Source organism: Adiantum capillus-veneris, chromosome 2 (genome assembly GCF_014529385.1).
Source record: "Adiantum capillus-veneris isolate H3 chromosome 2, ASM1452938v2, whole genome shotgun sequence".
NCBI classification, from domain to species: Eukaryota; Viridiplantae; Streptophyta; class Polypodiopsida; order Polypodiales; family Pteridaceae; genus Adiantum; species Adiantum capillus-veneris.
In genome coordinates this window covers 94,752,673-94,770,826 of record NC_140932.1, presented here as the reverse complement: position 1 = coordinate 94,770,826, position 18,154 = coordinate 94,752,673, and the positions used below count along the sequence as shown (strand labels likewise).

The following is an 18,154-nucleotide window of genomic DNA, read 5'->3' as shown; positions in this document are numbered from 1 at the left end:
CAGTAGTATGACTACCACCAATCTTGTCAGAGGGTTCCTCCAACATGTTGAAGTCACCCCCTATGCACCATTGCTCTGCTTGCGGTAGAGACTCAACAATCTGAGACCAAAACTCTGCACTCGCCACATTGGGCGCATAGATGTTCAGGAAGCCCACGAGACAACCCTGAACCTGCATAGTGATCCACTGAGCCCTACTTGGCACAATAATCCCTCTGCCCACAATGGCGTGCTGCAAAGTATCCGCAATAGTCATACATACCCCGCCCTGGATGCCTCCAGGTCCAAATGCAGCTGACCAAAAAGTCTCATACCGCCCATGCAGAAGCTGACCACAACATCTAATGCGGCTCTCACACAGATGATGCTCCTGTAGCATAAGCAGGTCAATTTCTCCTCCCACGAGGCATCGCTGAATTCCTGACGCAGTTTGCCCCTCTGACGCTGAAACTGGGGCCCACCTAGTTCCTGTACGTTCCATGAGACGATCCTCATGGGGAGCGAGAGAGAACTGATGCTGCCACAATAGCTAACTGTGCGATCTTCGAGGTAGGCTGTCCTCGAGATAGGCGTGACTGTAAAGAGTGTCTAGCCCAACCCCAAGTAGACTGAGCCATGCGTAAAGCAACCTCCTCTGTCCAGGAGTCCTCATTTATGTGTACATAGCATGGCGGGCTCTGCGTGTCAGCAAAAAAGTAAACCACAATGTTTCCACATCCTGCTGCATCTGTAGGTGTCACAACAAACTTGGTCAATGGCCAAAGAGTTTGAAGCATATCTGTAACTCCTAGGTCTCCCATGTGATGGGAGAACTCTAGGGCCTGTGTCTGCAGCCACTCCAACACTGAGTCTAAAGTCCACTTAGCCTGGTCCCTGCCGTGGAGGGGAAAAGAGAAGCCAACCGCTGAGTCCAAGGCCTCCATCCCCCTAGCTGCAAGGAACAATATATGAGCTCTGAAGCAGGCTGCCTGAAGGTTTGGTGAGGGGTTGCCGAGAAACCGTGTAAAGTCGTAGGGAAAAGAAATCCCGACGACGACAAATGTCAAAGCTCGTCAGACCACGAGGAATTGCTGCAAAAGGAGACGTCTGTACTTGAAGGGGAGGTCGCAAGAAAGGCTGTCCCTCTCTCGCTAAACGACTCGTGGCAAAGGCGCTCCCAAGAGATCTCCTAGCAGCTGAAGAAGGCCTTGCCCCCTGGGACGGCTGTGGGATTGGAGTAGGAGGAGGTGAGGGAACAAGTGGAGAGGGGGGTGAGGAGGGGTGAGGGGGAACGACAGAGGAAAGAGGGCGAGGTGGAGAGGGAGAGGGAGAAGGGGGAAAGGGGGGGGGGGGGGGGGGGGGGGGGGGGGGGGGGGAAGCACGGGGGAACTTGGGGGGGCTGTCGAGGGTGAGGGTGAGGTGGAGGCTGGAGCAAGGACCTCGTCCTGCTAAAGAGGGTCTAATCGGTTCCCCGTGGGAACCCGCTGTTGCTAGCAGGAGCCTGAGGACCACTCTGAGTGCCAGGCTGGCGCGGTGGCCCCTATCGATGTCGACCACGAACCTGCTGCTAGCCCTCCTCTGCTTGAGCCCAAGGCTCGGAGGGTGGCTCTGCTTGCTGCTCTGCTGGCTAGCCTTTGAGGGCTGGGGCTAGGCGTGTGGTGTAGGTTGGGGTCTCCTTCGTGGAGAGGCCTTCGCGAGATGGCCCATCTGCAGCGTAACCGCGAAACGCGTTTCAGCAGGCTTGAAACGCGAAACAGGTGAAACGGCTGAAACATTTCACGTGCAGGTGAAACGCCTGAAATAAAAAATTTGCTTTAGAGAATTTGGCCATTAAATAGTTATTTATTTATGTTGTATATGCTATTTCAAGGTTAACATAGCATGTGTCTCTACTCACTGCACTGTGAACACCTATTTTGTCGATATATAACTCTATATATACACAAAATTGCCGTTTCGGTCAGATGTTTTAGTGAGGCCTTAGCCTAGGGTGAAACGTTTCGGGGTGAAATGCCACGTTTCGGTGTGAAACGTTTCGTTGCCCATTTGTCGACAAATGAAACACTGATTCGAGAGGCCCGAATACTCCACGCTCTATCGGAACCAACCCCCACTCACCCGAGGAAGTAAGATGACCTTCGGGAGAGTGTGGGTGTCCCTAACCAGAACACGTATCGAGGGAATGCCGGACGCCGTGGCAGCTATTGAGGCTGCCGTGCGAGGTGTCTCCAAGACAGTCCCAATCGCTGAGCCTATCTTGGACAAAAGTGGTAGGTACTCCCTCCTCAAACCAGGAAAGCAGACGGAGATGGGAAGGTCTGCCTCCTCTACTAGAACATTTGAAGATGGGTCAAAACCATGTCTCCACTGTCGAAAGTGGGCTCGAACTACTCGGATGGTCAAGGGCTCATGGCGATGACCTTGGACGCCATCTTGAAGGTCTCAAACTCGATATGATAGTAGCCTCGTCCGAGAAACTGGACGTCCAAGATCTTACCCACCTCTGCGAGAAGGCGGGCCTGGAGAAGATCACGCAGCTCTCCTCTGCTAGGTCTGGTGCCGAGAATCTTTCAGATAACGGAAGTCGCCTGCAGGCGTTCCACCTCTGCGGCTAGGCTCGCTTGCTCTGTCGGTGATAGAGCAAGTCGAATGGAGGGCTCAGCGGAGTCGCGCGAGGGGGCTTCCTGAGAGTCCCTCTGAGGTGGAGCATGAGTGTCCATTAGTGTCTGTTGCCGTGGAGAAGGGCAGAAAGACGAAGACGAGAGGTGGCCCTCTGTTGGCCAAGCACGCTAAGAACGCCAAGAAAACTGACGCTTTCAGCTGAGCAAGACCCGATGCGAGGGGGCGGGGGGAAGCGATGCGGAGGGATAGGGATTGCGAAGCAGGGGCGGGCGAGCTGAAGTGCAGCGGGCTGAGGCTGGGGCGGGTAGGCAATGGCACGCAGGGCAACGCGTTGAGAGTTGGGGGGCGAGCGATGGCGAGAGAGGGAGGGGCGGGGTGCAAAGAAATTACTCTTGATGTAAAATTAAAGGGTGAGCCTGTCCCACTTGTATAGGCTTTGGTCGTTTCAAAATCAATGAAATCCTGTCTCTTGTTTACTTGATCTATTTAAATGAACTCAATGAAATTAAGAAGTCAAACATGTCAGACTTAGAGAAAGAAAGACAAGAACTTTTGCAAGCTCAAGCCAACTGTTTCTCTGAGGGTTTGCCTGGAGAGCTACCTCTTGAGAGACTTGAAGATCATATGCTTGATTTGATTTCCGACAGGACGCCACCGAACCGACCACCTTACAGAGTAAGCAGAGCTTAGAATGAGGAAATTATGAACCAAGTGAGAGAACTTCTTGAAAAGGGTCTAATTCAGCTCAGTACACCACCTTAATGTTCATCAATGCTTTTGATCATGGAGAATGTGCATTGACTACAGAGCTCTCAACAAAATCACCATCAAGGACACGTTTCCAATACTCATGATCGATGATATACTTGACAGGCTACAGGGTTTAGCATAATTGACTTGAAAAGTGGCTATTATCAGATCAGGATCGCTCTTGGAGATGTATACAAGACCGTGTTCAGGATGTCCTTTGGATTGTACGAGTATTTGGTGATGCCTTTTGGTCTCACAAATGCTCCTGCAAGGTTCAACAGGATGATGGACATGATTTTTAGAGAGTATAGGTCATTTGTGGGCACCTTTTTCGACGACATCATCGTATTTTCCAAGAATGAGGCAGATTATTGGCACCATCTCTTACAAGTTTTTGATGCATTACGAAAGCAATTGGTGGTCAACGGGAAAAAGAGCGAGTTTTTCTTGCTCGAGATACACTTTTTGGGACACATCGTCTTAGTAGGGGGTGTACAAATGGACTTGGCCTAGATAGAAACCATCAGGGGTTGGCCATATTTGAAGAATGTACACGAGGTTCGGGACTGTGTTCTTTACTACAGGTAGTTCATTCGAAAATTTGCAGAGATTGCTTCTGTATTGCATATCCTGACTCAAAAAGGGGTTCCCTTTTCCTAGGGACCATAAAAAATTGCAGCGTTGAAGACTCTTAAGGAAAAGTTGATAATTGGTTGTGTTGATTTTACCAGATTGGCAAAGACGTTTGAGGTTTACTGTGATGTGTGCGAACGCAGTCTAGGAGCGGTCTTAATGTAGAAGGGCCAATGAGAGTGGAATTTTTTTCTAGACCGGAGCGGGTTGCAGAGATCTATGAGAAGGAGTTGTTAGTGGTCATACATGCTCTAACTCAATGGCAGCATTTCCTACTCGGAGTTGATTTCACAGTTTTCACAGATTATCAAAGCTTGAGATACTTCTTGTCCCAGAAGCAACTCTCCAATATGCAAATGAGATGGGTGAACATTTTGTCACAGCACCATTTCCAAATTGTTCATCTTATGGGAAAGAAGAATTCAGTGGAAGACGTCTTGTCACAAAAGCCACATGTATCGGCCATCTTGGCAATACATCACCAGAATTTCGAAGATATGGGAAAGAAGAATTGAGTGGCAGGCGCCTTGTCACAAAAGCTACAGTATCGGCCATCTTGGCAATACATCATCATAATTTCGAAGATATAATTGATACAGATTCAGATTTTGCAGATATCTTTGACCGGATACAAAGTGGGGAGATAGGAGCAAGTTACGCTCTAAAGGAAGGTTTCTCGATGAGAAAGACCATGTTGTGTGTTACATAGGACTTGAGGAAAAAGGTGTTGAGACAGAGTGCCATAATCCACCTTTTGCTTGGCATAGAGGCATCAAAAGTACCTTGAAAGGGGTGAAAAATATTTCTACTAGCCTTAGCTCAATAAGGACGTGGATGAGTTTGTATGCACTTGTTTGGTGTGTCAAAAGGTCAAGTTCGACAGACATGCACTTGGCTTGGAAGTCCGTCGTGCTGTGTTGACTATACTCTTCTCTCTCTCTCCCTCTATTCAAGTTCATTCAGTTATTTGCAGTTTTCTCACGTGTGTTGCTGTAGATCTTTGGCTTGGAGTGTCCAAGCCTATTAGAACCTGTGTGGATGAACCACCCAAATCTCCCACAAGAGCATTGTGAAGCGCATCCTATGCTTGTTGTGTACCTGGCACCTTATCGGAATCACCCATGGCCGGAAAGTGATCAGCAATCAGCTTGTCCTCGATGTCCTTTGAAATCTTCTTGCGCCCCCCATAGTTATTGGTTGTGACAATGCTTGCCAAGTGCTTTATACTCGAGAAATTGTGCTAGTTAACTTAAAGTTGCAATACTTGCACTGCCATCGCCTCATGCCGGAACCACTTTGCCGTGGAGTGTTGACAATGTGGATAACATTGGTGTGCAGTGCCTAGAGAGGGTTGGTTGGCTTAGGCATGGTGCCTCTTGTCACAAAACCAAGAAAATTTCACGCGAGAATTTGACGCCCAATATTGTACGCAAGGCAAAGAAAGAGAGAGATAGAGAGCAATAGGGATGTACCTGGATGAACTCTATGCACCAGAGGGGCTAAGTGTGCTCTTTGCACTTGAGTTTGCAGGTTCTCTATGACTTTCGGGCACTTCTATAACTGTTGAGTCCTTCGGGCACTTTTATACCGGTTTTGGATGAGTTTATGAATTGAGCGAAAATATTAGAAATTCATCTCAAATACTCGTGCCTTGTGTCTTAGTTGTATCTACACCAAGCGTACTGTCACAAAGTGATGACGTGGCGGACAGCAGAAACCCTAATTTCTGCCAGAAACCCTAAAATTCTTGCAAACCCTAATTTTTGCCAAAAGCCCTAAATTCCGGAAATCGCAGAGACGGATTATTTTAATTTTTTTTTTTTGGAAAAATGATGAGCGACGCGAATTTTGCTTTTGCTTTTTTTTTTTTATAAAAAAAGAGAAAAGACTCTCTAAGAGAGAGAGAGAGAATTGATGCTTTTGATTTTAAAAGCTTTTGGGGCTCTGCTTTTGGGCATCCCTTGTAACCTTTAAATTAGTGGTGAGGGCCTCACTTCTCAGAGCATCTGGACGCAGAGTCTGAGAGTGAAACCCTAACCGCTCTCTTGTACTTTGATGATTGATTAATACAAAAAGAAATACCGAAAGGGGCGCCAGTCTTTGGGGCCAATATCTCTAGGCACGGAACTCCGCCGGGCCAGTGCAAATCTATTGTGATCTGTGAATTGTTTTGAAGTGGTTATTTGGTGCTGTCGCGGTTGATTCTTGACTTGGAGTGTCCAAGTCTGTTACAGTGGTACCAGAGCACGACCGATTTCTCTTCTACGGGAAATCCGATCCCCGATTTTTTTTTTTCCGCGGCACCTATGGCTTCAGGCAATGATCAGTCGACTCCCTCTGTATCTCGAGATGCGAGCTGGGATCACAACGAAGATTCAGGCAGAGAGTATGGCCCGCCTTGGCCTACTTAGGCGGAGCGGCGAGAGATAGAGCGTCACCAGTTGATCAGCGATGCAACAATGATGATGCTCAATTTTGCCAAGGACCCGAAGATGGCAAAATATATGAACCAGACCTCTTTGGAAGAGGTACAAATGGAGTGGCAGAGAACCACAACCACACTCCCGAAACCCGCTCTCAAGAAACCTTCTGCCTTCAAGAAAATATACGGAGCAGGAACTGGAGAACGTGGTTGATGCACGGATTGCTCAGCTTTTCGACGTGCAAAAGAAAGACAAAAAGCACGGCAAAAAGCAGAAGAAAGGCACTGACTTCCAAGGATATTTGGGTCGTCGGTTGACATTTGACAAGGCAAAGAAACGGAAGAAGTGTGTTCGATTTGAAGGAGTACCCAGTTCTTCTTCTTCTTCTTCTGACAGTTCTTCTAGCTCCTCGGATTAGAGCGAAGAAGACAGAAAAAGCAAAAAGCGAAGCAAGACACAAAGCTTCGGACAGGGCAAGAAAAAGGCAAAGAAGGCTACATCTCGCCCAGAGACTGACAGTTCTACTGAGGACTCGTCTACAGACAGCTCAGATTCCGATGACGGAAAGTTTTATGCGAACAAGAAGAATTTTTTTTACAAAGCCAACCAGTATGACTTTCTCGAAGATAAAAGCAAGAAAGTCCGAGAGTTTAAGGAAGGTGGCCACTTGATCAAGTTTGATACTTTTAAGGATACTCAGATGCTTCGAAGGCTTTGTCTTTTATACAGCAGTTTGACATCGCTTTCGCGGGAGGATGCTATTCAGAGCACTCCAAGATTCGGAGAGCTGCCTCTTACTTTAAGGGGAATGCTCGTACTTGGTGGTCCACGCTTCTATTAAGCAAGACTGTGCCAGTTACATGGCTGAAATTCAAGAGGCTTTTTATTTCTTCTTGGTTGACTCAAGAGTTTGAGCGAGATATACGAGCTGCTTGGAACCATCTCCGGATGACCAAGAGCGATACAGTGAATTCTTATTGTGAAAGATTCTGGAGCTCTTTTCTACCCGCCTCTTCATTCAAGAAGATCTCGTTCAGAGAACAGATTGAGCGGTTTACCTTGGGTTTACCTACAGAGATCCGAAATCACTGCTTGGAACAGAAGACAGCTTCTGTTCAGGAGTTGATGAGTCATGCGAAGCGGGGCTCTGCCATTCACTCTGGCAGTCTGACCTACCCCACAGATGAGGCCATGACACAACGAGCCCAACAGACTTCTGGGAATGAAAGTAGAATGAAAAAGAGCAACCCAGAGAAAAAAAAGGATGCACGACCCAAGCTTACTCCTGAGGAGAGAGCTCGCTTCATCAGAGAGGGGAAGTGCTTTGGATGCGGGGAACATGGACATATTTTCGCAAAGTGCCCTGATAAGGCACAGAAAGAACAGAATGATAAAGACAACGACAGGTCTGAGAGTTCGAGAGCAGTTGAGGAATGTGGCAGAAAAGGCAGATAGAAAAGTAGAACTGGTACCACATGGCGTGGGACCTACACCGAATCTAATGAATGAAAGTACAAACTTTGCCGCTTTTGGGGCAAAGTGAAGGATCAGGAAGCTCTTTTGAAGGAGCCAAGGCCAACTTCTTTTCACTTGGAATTGGCAGCTCGATTTGGAACTACGCCCGACAGACTGACGCCACAGGCGAAGGTAGTTCGACTGGCACCCAGTATGGGATGTTGCCATTACACCGAGCATTGGCAAACTTCGTTTGCAATGACAGGGGTGTTCAGGGCACGCGAGTGACGTTCTACTCGGGATCCCTTGGTACCACAAGAACTACGTCGTGGTTGACTACCGGGCCGAGAAAGCGACTTTGATAAATGAAGGGCTTAGAAATTGTACTTGATGAACTTCATTTTTCTTACTCATTCTTTTGGGAGAACTGAACGATGGATAAAGGTTGAATATGTTTTGACCTGAAGAAAAGAACGCCAAGATTTTTTTCTCCACGCTCATGCCGATTGCTTTTGAGAGGGCTTGAAGATCATACCATTGATCTGATATCTGGAAGCACGCCACCGGATCGGCCACCTTATCATGTGAGCCGAGTACAGAATGAAAAGATTATGAACTCAATGAAAGACCTCTTGGAAAAGGGTCTTGTCCAGCCTAGTACTTCACCGTATTGCTCTCGAGTGTTGTTGGTTTTGAAGAAAGACGGATCTTGGAGAATGTGCATCGATTATAGCACTCTCAACGAAATCACCATCAAGAACAGATTTCCGATTCCTAGGATCGATGATATACTCGACAGGTTACAGGGATCCTCGTGCTTTAGCAGGATTGACTTGAAGAGTGGATATCATCAGATCAGGATAGCGCCAGGAGATGTCTACAAGACAGCTTTTCGGACTACTTTTGGGTTATTTGAGTTTTTGGTGATGCCTTTTGGCTTAACCAATGCTCCTGCGACATTTAACCGGATGATGGATAGGATTTTTCGAGAGTACAGGCTATTTGTTGGCACTTTCTTTGACGACATCATTGTTTTCTCCAAGAATGAGGCAGAACACAGAGATCATCTGCTTCAAGTCCTCCAGGCATTACGAGATCACACATTAGTGATTAATGCTACGAAAAGTGAATTTTTCCTACCAGAGATACATTTTTTGGGACACATTGTGTCAACAGCAGGAGTGCAAATGAACCCGGCCAAGATAGAGACTATCCGTGATTGGCCCGATTTGAGGAATGTCCATGAAGTTAGAAGCTTCTTGGGATTGTGTTCGTACTACAGGCAGTTCATACGAAAGTTTGCAGAGGTTGCTTCCCCTTTGCATACCTTAACACAGAAAGGAGTACCTTTTTCGTGGGGACCCACAGAGGTGACTGCCTTTCAGACATTGAAAGAGAAATTCACTACAGGACCAGATTTGACTTTGCCGGACTTACAGAAGTCATTTGAAGTATTTTGTGATGCTTGTGGTCGTAGTCTGGGTACGGTCTTCATGCAAGAAGGCCATGTCATAGCTTACGAGAGCCGTTTGTTCTCTAGGCCGGAGATGACAGCACAGATCTATGGGAAAGAGCTTTTGGCGGTTATCCACACTCTTACTCAGTGGCGGCATTACCTACTCGGAGCGGATTTTACTGTCTTTACAGACCATCAGAGTTTGCGCTACTTCTTGTCACAGAAGCAGCTTTCGGAAAAGCAGATGCGGTGGGTGAACATCTTGTCACAGTTCCACTTCCAGATTGTCCATGTGCAGGGACAGAAGAATGTGGTGACAGATGCTTTGTCTCGAAAACCGTTGGTTCTAGCTATTTCAGCGATACAGCATAGGAGCTTCGAGGATATGGTCGATCAGTGTGCCACAAATACAGATTTTGCAGATATTCTCACACGGATACGGGATGGGGAGACAATAGCTGGATACTCCCTTCGGGAAGGCTACTTGATGAAAAAGACTATGTTGTGCGTTACACAGCCGTTGAGGGAAAAGGTTATGACTGATTGCCACTGTCCACCTTTTACGGGTCACCGCGGCATTGCTACCACCATGAAAGGGGTAGAGAGAGATTTCTTTTGGCGGAGACTGAAGAAGGATGTGGAAGAGTTTGTGCGCAGTTGCTTGGTATGCCAGAAGGTCAAGTTTGACAGGCATAAGGCACACGGATTGTTACAGCCTTTACCCATGCCCACCCGCCCCTGGGAAAATATTGAAATGGATTTCATTTTTTTTGATCTCCCGAGAATACAGAATGATCACGATGATTTTCCGATTACATGGCACGCCTGAGACGATTGTCTCCGACAGAGACCCCAGATTTATGAGTTTGTTTTGGAAGGCAATTTGGGAGAACATTGGCACGCGGTTGCAGTTCTCGTCATTGTTCCACTTGCAGACTGACGGGCAATTTGAGATTGCCAATTCAGTGATTTTAGATTTATTGAAGTCTTGTATCTCGCATCAGAAGACTCAATGGGAAAAGAACTTACCTTTGGTGGAATTTGCCTACAATAACACGATACACTCTTCGACGGGGAAGACGCCATGTGAGATTGTTGAAAGTGCTGCGAAGGTTCCATCCTTCCTGAGCACGAAAGATTAGAAATTTGAAGTGGATGAATATTCGCGAGATTTGGATACGGCTTTTGCCAAGGTTTGCGAGACTTTGCAGGAGTCTCAAGAACGACAGAAAAAGGCAGCGGATCGCCATCGTCGCGGCTGGAAACTGAAGGAGGATGATTGGGTGCTCTTACTTTTGAGAAGGCACGCCTAAGAAAGAAAAAGGGAAAGGAGAGGCTTTTTCCAAAGCTTAGTATGTGATACTACGGACCTTTCCAGATTACTGACAAGATAAATGATGTCTCCTTCCGATTGAAACTGCCAGATACTTGGAGGATTCACAATGCATTGCATGTGAGTCTCTTGAAACCTGTTAAGGGTGATGTGCCTGATGATGGGGAGCCTGATGAGCAACCCAAAGTGGAAGAAAACGAGGAGATCCTTGTTCCTGAACAGATTTTGACACATAATGATACGAAGAAAGGTAAAGTCCGAAGGCGGTTCTTGGTTTAGTTCAAGAACTTTCCTGCATTTGATGCGAAGTGGATGGAGGAGGAGGACCTAGCAGATACTCCTCGGATTGTGAAACTTTACCTTGATGTTTTGGTTTAGCATAGTCTACTCCAAACGGAACCCAGAAACTCAGCTTGGCCGAAGATCTGGTGTAGTGGGATGCACAAGAGGGGAGTCACTCCACTCCTTTGTCAACAGATGCCTCGATTTTGATACTAAAGTCACTGATGTCTCTTTGAGCTTCAGGGATACTGAGAGCTGACAGTATTCTGCTGGATGACTTTATGAAATGGAATTCCTGATTATGATACTGATTTGTTCTTGACTTCTTGTGAGTGCAGGAACTGATAGCCGAAATGACTGCAGCATTTTGGTCTGATTGATCTCGAATAGACATGGTTGCAATAGGGGTTAGTCAATCGGACATCGATGAGGTCCCGATTGGACCTAGATGTGATTGCTAGCTACATTGCCGATAAATCATGGTCTAAGATCCGAATGAATGTTGAATGTCATGTGATGTCCTATGATGTCTGGTGATGTCCTGTGATGTGACTGTCGATTTTGTACATGTGCTAGATGTGTGTCCCATCACGTAGGTACTAACAGTCAGTGTGTGCTAAGACAGTTTATGGCTTTTGTCGGTTTTGCAGGCGTAATCGCGATCGATTACAATGCTTTCAAGAGGGGGGTATGTCACAAAGTGATGACGTGGCGGACAACAGAAACCCTAATTTCTGCCAGAAACCCTAAAATTCCTGCAAACCCTAATTTTTGCCAAAAACCCTAAATTCCGGAAATCGCGGAGACGGATTTTTTTTTTTTTTTGAAAAATGATGAGCGACGTGAATTTTGCTTTTGCTTTTTTTTATAAAAAAAGAGAAAAGACTCTCTAAGAGAGAGAGAGAACTGATGCTTTTGATTTTAAAAGCTTTTGGGGCTCTGCTTTTGGGCATCCCTTGTAACCTTTAAATTAGTGGTGAGGGCCTCACTTCTCAGAGCATCTGGACGCAGAGTCTGAGAGTGAGACCTTAACCGCTCTCTTGTACTTTGATTATTGATTAATACAAAAAGAAATACCGAAAGGGGCGTCAGTCTTTGGGGCCAATATCTCTAGGCACGGAACTCCGCCGGGCCAGTGCAAATCTATTGTGATCTGTGAATTGTTTTGAAGTGGTTATTTGGTGCTGTCGCGGTTGATTCTTGACTTGGAGTGTCCAAGTCTGTTACACGTACCAGCAAAATCACACTAGATAAGACATGCACATGCTGGCACACATCATGCTTCGCGATTTTGGCTAGTACGTGATGGGAATAGTCGTATTACTGGTCTTTCAATGAACACTGGTTGCCCGATTGCGCCTTGCACAATCATGTATGCAAAGAGGGTTATGCAAGGGTTCTAATTGTTCCAACGGATCTGTCGGCACTTGTAGAATTCCTTGGGTTTTGTGTAGCAGGAAAAGTATGTCGTGCTCTCTATTGTGGGTGCTCCTCAGTGCAATGTGCAAGAAATCTCACTCCAAATAGAATAAACACTATATAACAATGTAACAAAGCAAACTCTTTAAACACAACAATAGTCTCCAAACTCAATGGAACTCGACTAACTCATGGAACCAATAGACTCTGGCTGGCAGCACACTCAGCTCCAAGCCGAGGACTCACAGGTACAATGGGGGTGTCTAGGCTCCAACTGTGCAGGGAGAGTGCATACGAGCAGTGCTAGATTGGACACAAGACTCAAGACTCAATGACTCATAAGACGCACATGATGCATACCATGACTAAAACCAATTGAGCATATATACCATCATAAAGGGCATCCAACTACGTTTATCTTGAAAAAACCATCAACTGAGCTAACAAAATATCCTTGACAGCCAGCTACATCTATCTCCAAACCGTGGTTGCAGTGAACTGGCCACGGTGTCCACTAGACCACCACTCATTGTGTGTGCTCATTGTGTGGATGGGAGTCCACCCAGTGTGAACCCCGGATCAACCGCAACTGCCTGTTCTAGTGCAAGTGATATTGTAGCTGTGTGACAGTTTTTTGGCTCCAAGTCGTAGTAGTTGTCCACGCGGCACATCGAGGCTATGTCCATATGACATCATGGACGGTTTTCCCCATTTTAGTATTCAATGGATGAGCCATTGCCACTTTGAGCCGCACACATATAATCTTGCTCATTAGACATTTTATTACATAGATTAGCTCACAATTAGGTCATAGCTTGCACTGGCACATGAGCTGGGGACAGAGATAAATTTCTGTTGCGAGCATCTTCTTCCTACTAGAGATAATGGTGCAAAATAAAGGGATGCACATTTGTCACATGGGGTGAGATGTGCTGTTGGTCAGATACGTACATCCTCACATCAAGTAGGGATAGACTTGGAGTCTTGGAGATATAGTGGAGTTTCATGTGAGCAGTGTAAATGTCGTATATGTTAGTAAGCACTAAAGACAAAGAAGCACTACATTTGTCGTCTGGCTTACTAGGAGATTTGTGGTTGTTTCACAGGCCTCTTTTGAGAGGGGCTTGGACCTCTCTCTAGAGTATTGGATTACCCGGCTCAACGATGTCTTGACTTATATTTGACAAGATTAATGGGCTTAGAAATGAAATGAAATGTTACATTAAATGTCTTTAGAAGGCCAAAATGACCGATGAGACCAAACTAATACAATCTTGGTGGATCTAATACAATGTTTGGGTACAAAAAAAATATGAAGTAAAGTGAAAAACTAAAATCATCATCATCAATGCCCGAGGATGCCCGACATCGGGCATTGTCCTAGAAAGTATTGCATCGGTTGTTGAAGAGCATCATCAATGTCCGCCTCTATAAATAGTCGCATTGGACGTCTCCCATGTCGTGCTAGAATAGTCCCGATTCTCTGATGGAGCCTCCGTCGATGTCGCGGTCGCCCTCGTAGACGTGGGCGTCTAGCTCTCCCGAGCTCAATGGCTCTATCAACTAATATACCTTTGGTATTGGTGGGTTCTGAAGTCTGCTCTGAAGCCTGCTCATCTGGCTGCCGAGTCCCTATTCTAAAGAAATCAGTGATCTCCCTCTGTGAATGTCTCCCACTGTTTGATCTCCTCAAGAGACTCCTCCCCGTGTCTGCGTAGCTCTAACAAAAACAACCCGAGGCATCTCTGATCCCGATATCTCACGAATCTAGTCAATGGTCCAAAGCCCTCTCTGAATAGACAATGAAAGCGGCCTCGTATCTCATAGCATACCGGACGATGACAAATGTGATGCAACTCTATCTCTAGCTCTATATGACACCATTGGCAAATCCTGGCCTCTGGTGGTACTCTCCTAAATATGCCCGGTCTCAATCTCTAACTGATGCGATGATGTGTGCATATGATCAATAGCACATCTTATCCCATGGGATAAATGAGTGTTTATATAGGCCGGTTTGATCACATATCCATCCTTTGTTAGTTGGAGAAGATGCTATAGAAAGCCATCTTCAGGCCCAATTCCTGTGTCGGCTGTATCCATGTGCTCCTGATATCTAGTTGAATCAGATCCTGTCGATAGGGAGGGTGCATCCAAGGAGTACTGGAACAGAGGCAGTCTATCCATGCTGAAACCATGTGACTGAAACCATGATGCCATCTGCCCATACCGGCATGCTGTATCCCCCTGCAGCGCTAGTTGTCGGGATGACTCAAGGGCTAGCCGAGCATATCTTTATATGCGGAGGTCCCATAAACTATGCATGAAGGATATTGATCTAGTAAGTGCCTCGACCACGGGGGTTGGGGGCAGCTAGCTCGGCTCGAATAATCTCATGTGGCACTGAGGCCTTAGCCCAAATCATCCTAGAGATCATAGAGACTAAAGACCTCTCCATATCTGCCATGGTGGTCCACTAAGGGTCCCCAAATCTGAACTCCGTAAAGCATAGTTGAAGCTATTAGAGTGTGAAAAAGCCAGAGCTTTGTTCGAGGTTCCTGAACTGAACCTGCGAACACATCCTCTCTAATCCTCCCAAGGCTGCATAAGCTCTTGTCAGTCTAGTCTGCTGGTCTCCTCAATGAAAACACCGGTCCACTGAACTCCATACCTCGTGATGAGTGGTGGGGGAGAATGCCCATGGAAGAGTCGCCATGTCTCACCTGAATCTTGGCCCAAAAAACAGCTGGTATAAATCCTGCTCTAATCGAGCTAGAAACGCCCTCTTCTTCGGTCACACCAAATGCCGAGAAGCAATCCGTGACTGCCTGCGAGTGATGACTCCTAAAAGCACCTCCCTCTGAAGTCAGGCTCTCTTCTCTCTGCACTCCTCATCATACCAGCTATTCTGGGGTATGCTCCCAGAATGTCGTCGCTGCCCAGGCTCAGTGTGTGGGTATGCCTCTACTGCTGCATCCTGCAGTGTCTCTATCAATATATAAGTGAGCTCCGCTAGAGGTCTCCCCGGATCCTCTGTGCATAAGCGTCTGTATATACCATCTATGTAGACAAAATTAGTTAAAAGTGTATCGGGTTGTGTAGATGTCTGTGCTGGTCGAGCTGTGCTGAACGGGAATGAGACGGTAAATGTGAGGAGGGCATGATCTACTGCTACCCCGATAGGCCTGGGCTGAGCCACAAAATTGGGCTGAGCCAAAACATAATTCACTGTGCTAGCCCCGTGTCTATGAGGAAAACAAGTGAACCCACTCGATGCTGGAAATGTCTGGAGGCCATTCAAGATGGCCAGTCCATATGCAGTCCCCATGTGTGTCAGATATCCCCCATATCAAGTGTGCTCCTCATCCTACGAACACCTGGCCAATCCCATATCATTGACATCCAATCCTCTCAACATTTCCCCTGAGGTATCGTAGAAAGCTGTCTGAGATTGGCCCGTCCTGGCATTAAAGTCTCCCAGAAGAATGACATCTCCATCCCTAAAGAACTCCCCTATGTCCTCATCCAATATCATGTAGGGTGACTGTTTCACCCCTTAGAGAGAAACTTTTGAGGGGAAGACACCAGTAAACAGAGCTCTAGCTGAGAGGCATATGATGGAATTTGTTCTCTTACATGGGGAGCCTGAGAAGACGGAGGCTGATGCAAGAGCAAACTGCACAATCTTAGCCCCTGCACATTCTATGAGAGAATCATCGTGGGAAGCTTGAGAAGACCGAGGCTGATGTAGGAAGCGGGAGTGGCCGGTGATGGAGGTGGAGTGGGTGAAGGCTGGACAAGTGTAGTTGAACTGTCCCTTCGACGGCTGAAGGTGGCTACGTGGGCTGGGCTGCCTCCTCCCGCGAAGTATACTCGCGATGACCCAGGAGGTTAAATTGGTTGCTTGTGGAACCCATTGTTGGGCATGTGTTGGCTGACCTTCCTGAGGTGGCATTGACCTTGTCAACCCAAGGGCCTCGTACCTTCTACCAGCCTTGATCACCTTGTGCAGCCGAGGCCGATGATCTAGGATCTGCAGAAGCTGCTGCTGCATGTGGTCGCCTGTGGTTGGCAGAACCTGCTGTCTCTGAGGCTGATTCTGAAGATGTTGAGCTGGACGGGGTCTCTGACGAGGGCAAGCCTTTCCAGATGGCCAATCCATGATGGATAAAGCACTGGTTATGCAACCGAGAGTACTCAACCCACTACCTGACCCATCTGTCACCCATCCTCGGAAGAAGAATCTTCTCAGGGAGTATGGGGGTCTTGAACCAAAACTCAAGCGATAGGTAATACATGCATAGACAGTTTTTGAGTAGATAATTTGTTTGATGTTCAGTAGTACTTTTGGCTAATTTTTTGATATTAGGCATGAAAAACTTGTGAAATATAAGTTAATCAAGATAGGTTCCATTTTGATTGACAATACAGGTTAAGAAAATACGAGCTTCAATCAGAGGGCAATGAGCAGTCCAGCAAACAAGTTCAGTATATTATCCTTGAGTTAGCCCGTAAGTTTTTTAGTTTGTGTACCATCTAAAGACTACCACAGAGTCATATCTTACAAGAGCAGATTAGTCATGCGGATGTGTAAAAATTGCTTATAACTTTGCAGCTGTAACACACATTGACTCGAGTGCCGTTCTTGCTCTGAAAGAGCTGTATGAAGAATTTAAAGCCCGGAACATACAGGTAATGATACCCTAGGGCTTACACCTATATTATTTATGTATGTATATATATGTGTGTGTGGTGCGTGCACGCGCATCTATATATATGCATCTAGATGTATATGCATATGTATATCTATATGTATATTTATATATTTATTTATGTATGTACAACCGAGTTTGAAGTGCATTTTTTGGATCTCCTTGCAGATGGCCTTGTCCAATCCCAATCACCAAGTCATGGTTACACTGGGAAAATCTCATATCCCAGAAATAATGGGCAAAGAGTGGTATTTTGTGAGGGTACATGATGCTGTGCAAGTCTGCCTTTTGCACATGCAACGGCGACAGCCAGATGCGGAAGGTCAAGATCAGTATTATGATTACTTATCTCAAAACTCTAAAGGAAGGATGTTAACGGATTCAGAGGCAGCTCCGCTTCTGACTCGAAAAGGCGATGTGTAAGGAATGGGCCACCCACATCTATACATAATATATGAACCTTCGTTTGAAAGCATTCAAAGCACTCCTGGATGAACATTTCACCAGACAAGGATGTTGAGTCAGGGCAGGAGAAAGTGTATAGTTTTCCCCATTTTTGAGGAAGCAGAGGAGGAATATTGTTTGTACACAGTCAATTTGTGTCACTAGAAGAATAAGGGTGCCGCAAAGCTATCTGTGCGGCGTGCACACCATCTTCCAAAAATATAGGACTAAGTTGAATGACCCACCTTGGGTTAATAATAGAAAATTGATTTGTATGAATATTTGTACATTTTTTGGAGATAAATTCGAAAAGTCAAAAATGGGTCTTGCAAGTGACAGCAAGGAATCTATGTAAGATCGAGAAGCATTCTTTTGCATACATATAGTTGTGTTTCTGCAATTGCAGCGTCTATTGAACTGCCACAACTGGGTCTTTACCTGAATTTTAATATCCAACCTGCTGATGCCCAACGCCCTTCAAAGTAGGGGCAAGTCTGCGAAGCCTCTTGCTTTATGGCACACTAGAGAGATAGAGGTAGCATTTTGAGATCTATTTGTCTTTGTGTTCTGCGGATTACGGCCTCGATAAAGAGTTATGTCAAGATTTTGGGATTTTTTGGTATGGAACATCTATGATACAAGTCAT

The 18,154-nt window shown here is 46.2% G+C and overlaps 1 protein-coding gene across 1 annotated transcript in view; it reads left to right on the top strand.

Moving 5' to 3' along the window:
* Positions 1-17,920, top strand: part of LOC147463223 (putative sulfate transporter 4.2) — a 94,669-nt gene extending 76,749 nt beyond the window's left edge. Inside the window, exons 15-17 of the mRNA XM_086487766.1 lie at positions 16,784-16,863; positions 16,968-17,044; positions 17,233-17,920. Of these exons, the coding sequence (XP_086343892.1) occupies positions 16,784-16,863; positions 16,968-17,044; positions 17,233-17,487 (412 nt within the window). The 3' untranslated portion in view covers positions 17,488-17,920. The remainder of the gene's footprint in view (positions 1-16,783; positions 16,864-16,967; positions 17,045-17,232) is intronic.
* Positions 17,921-18,154: the final 234 nt, after the last annotated feature.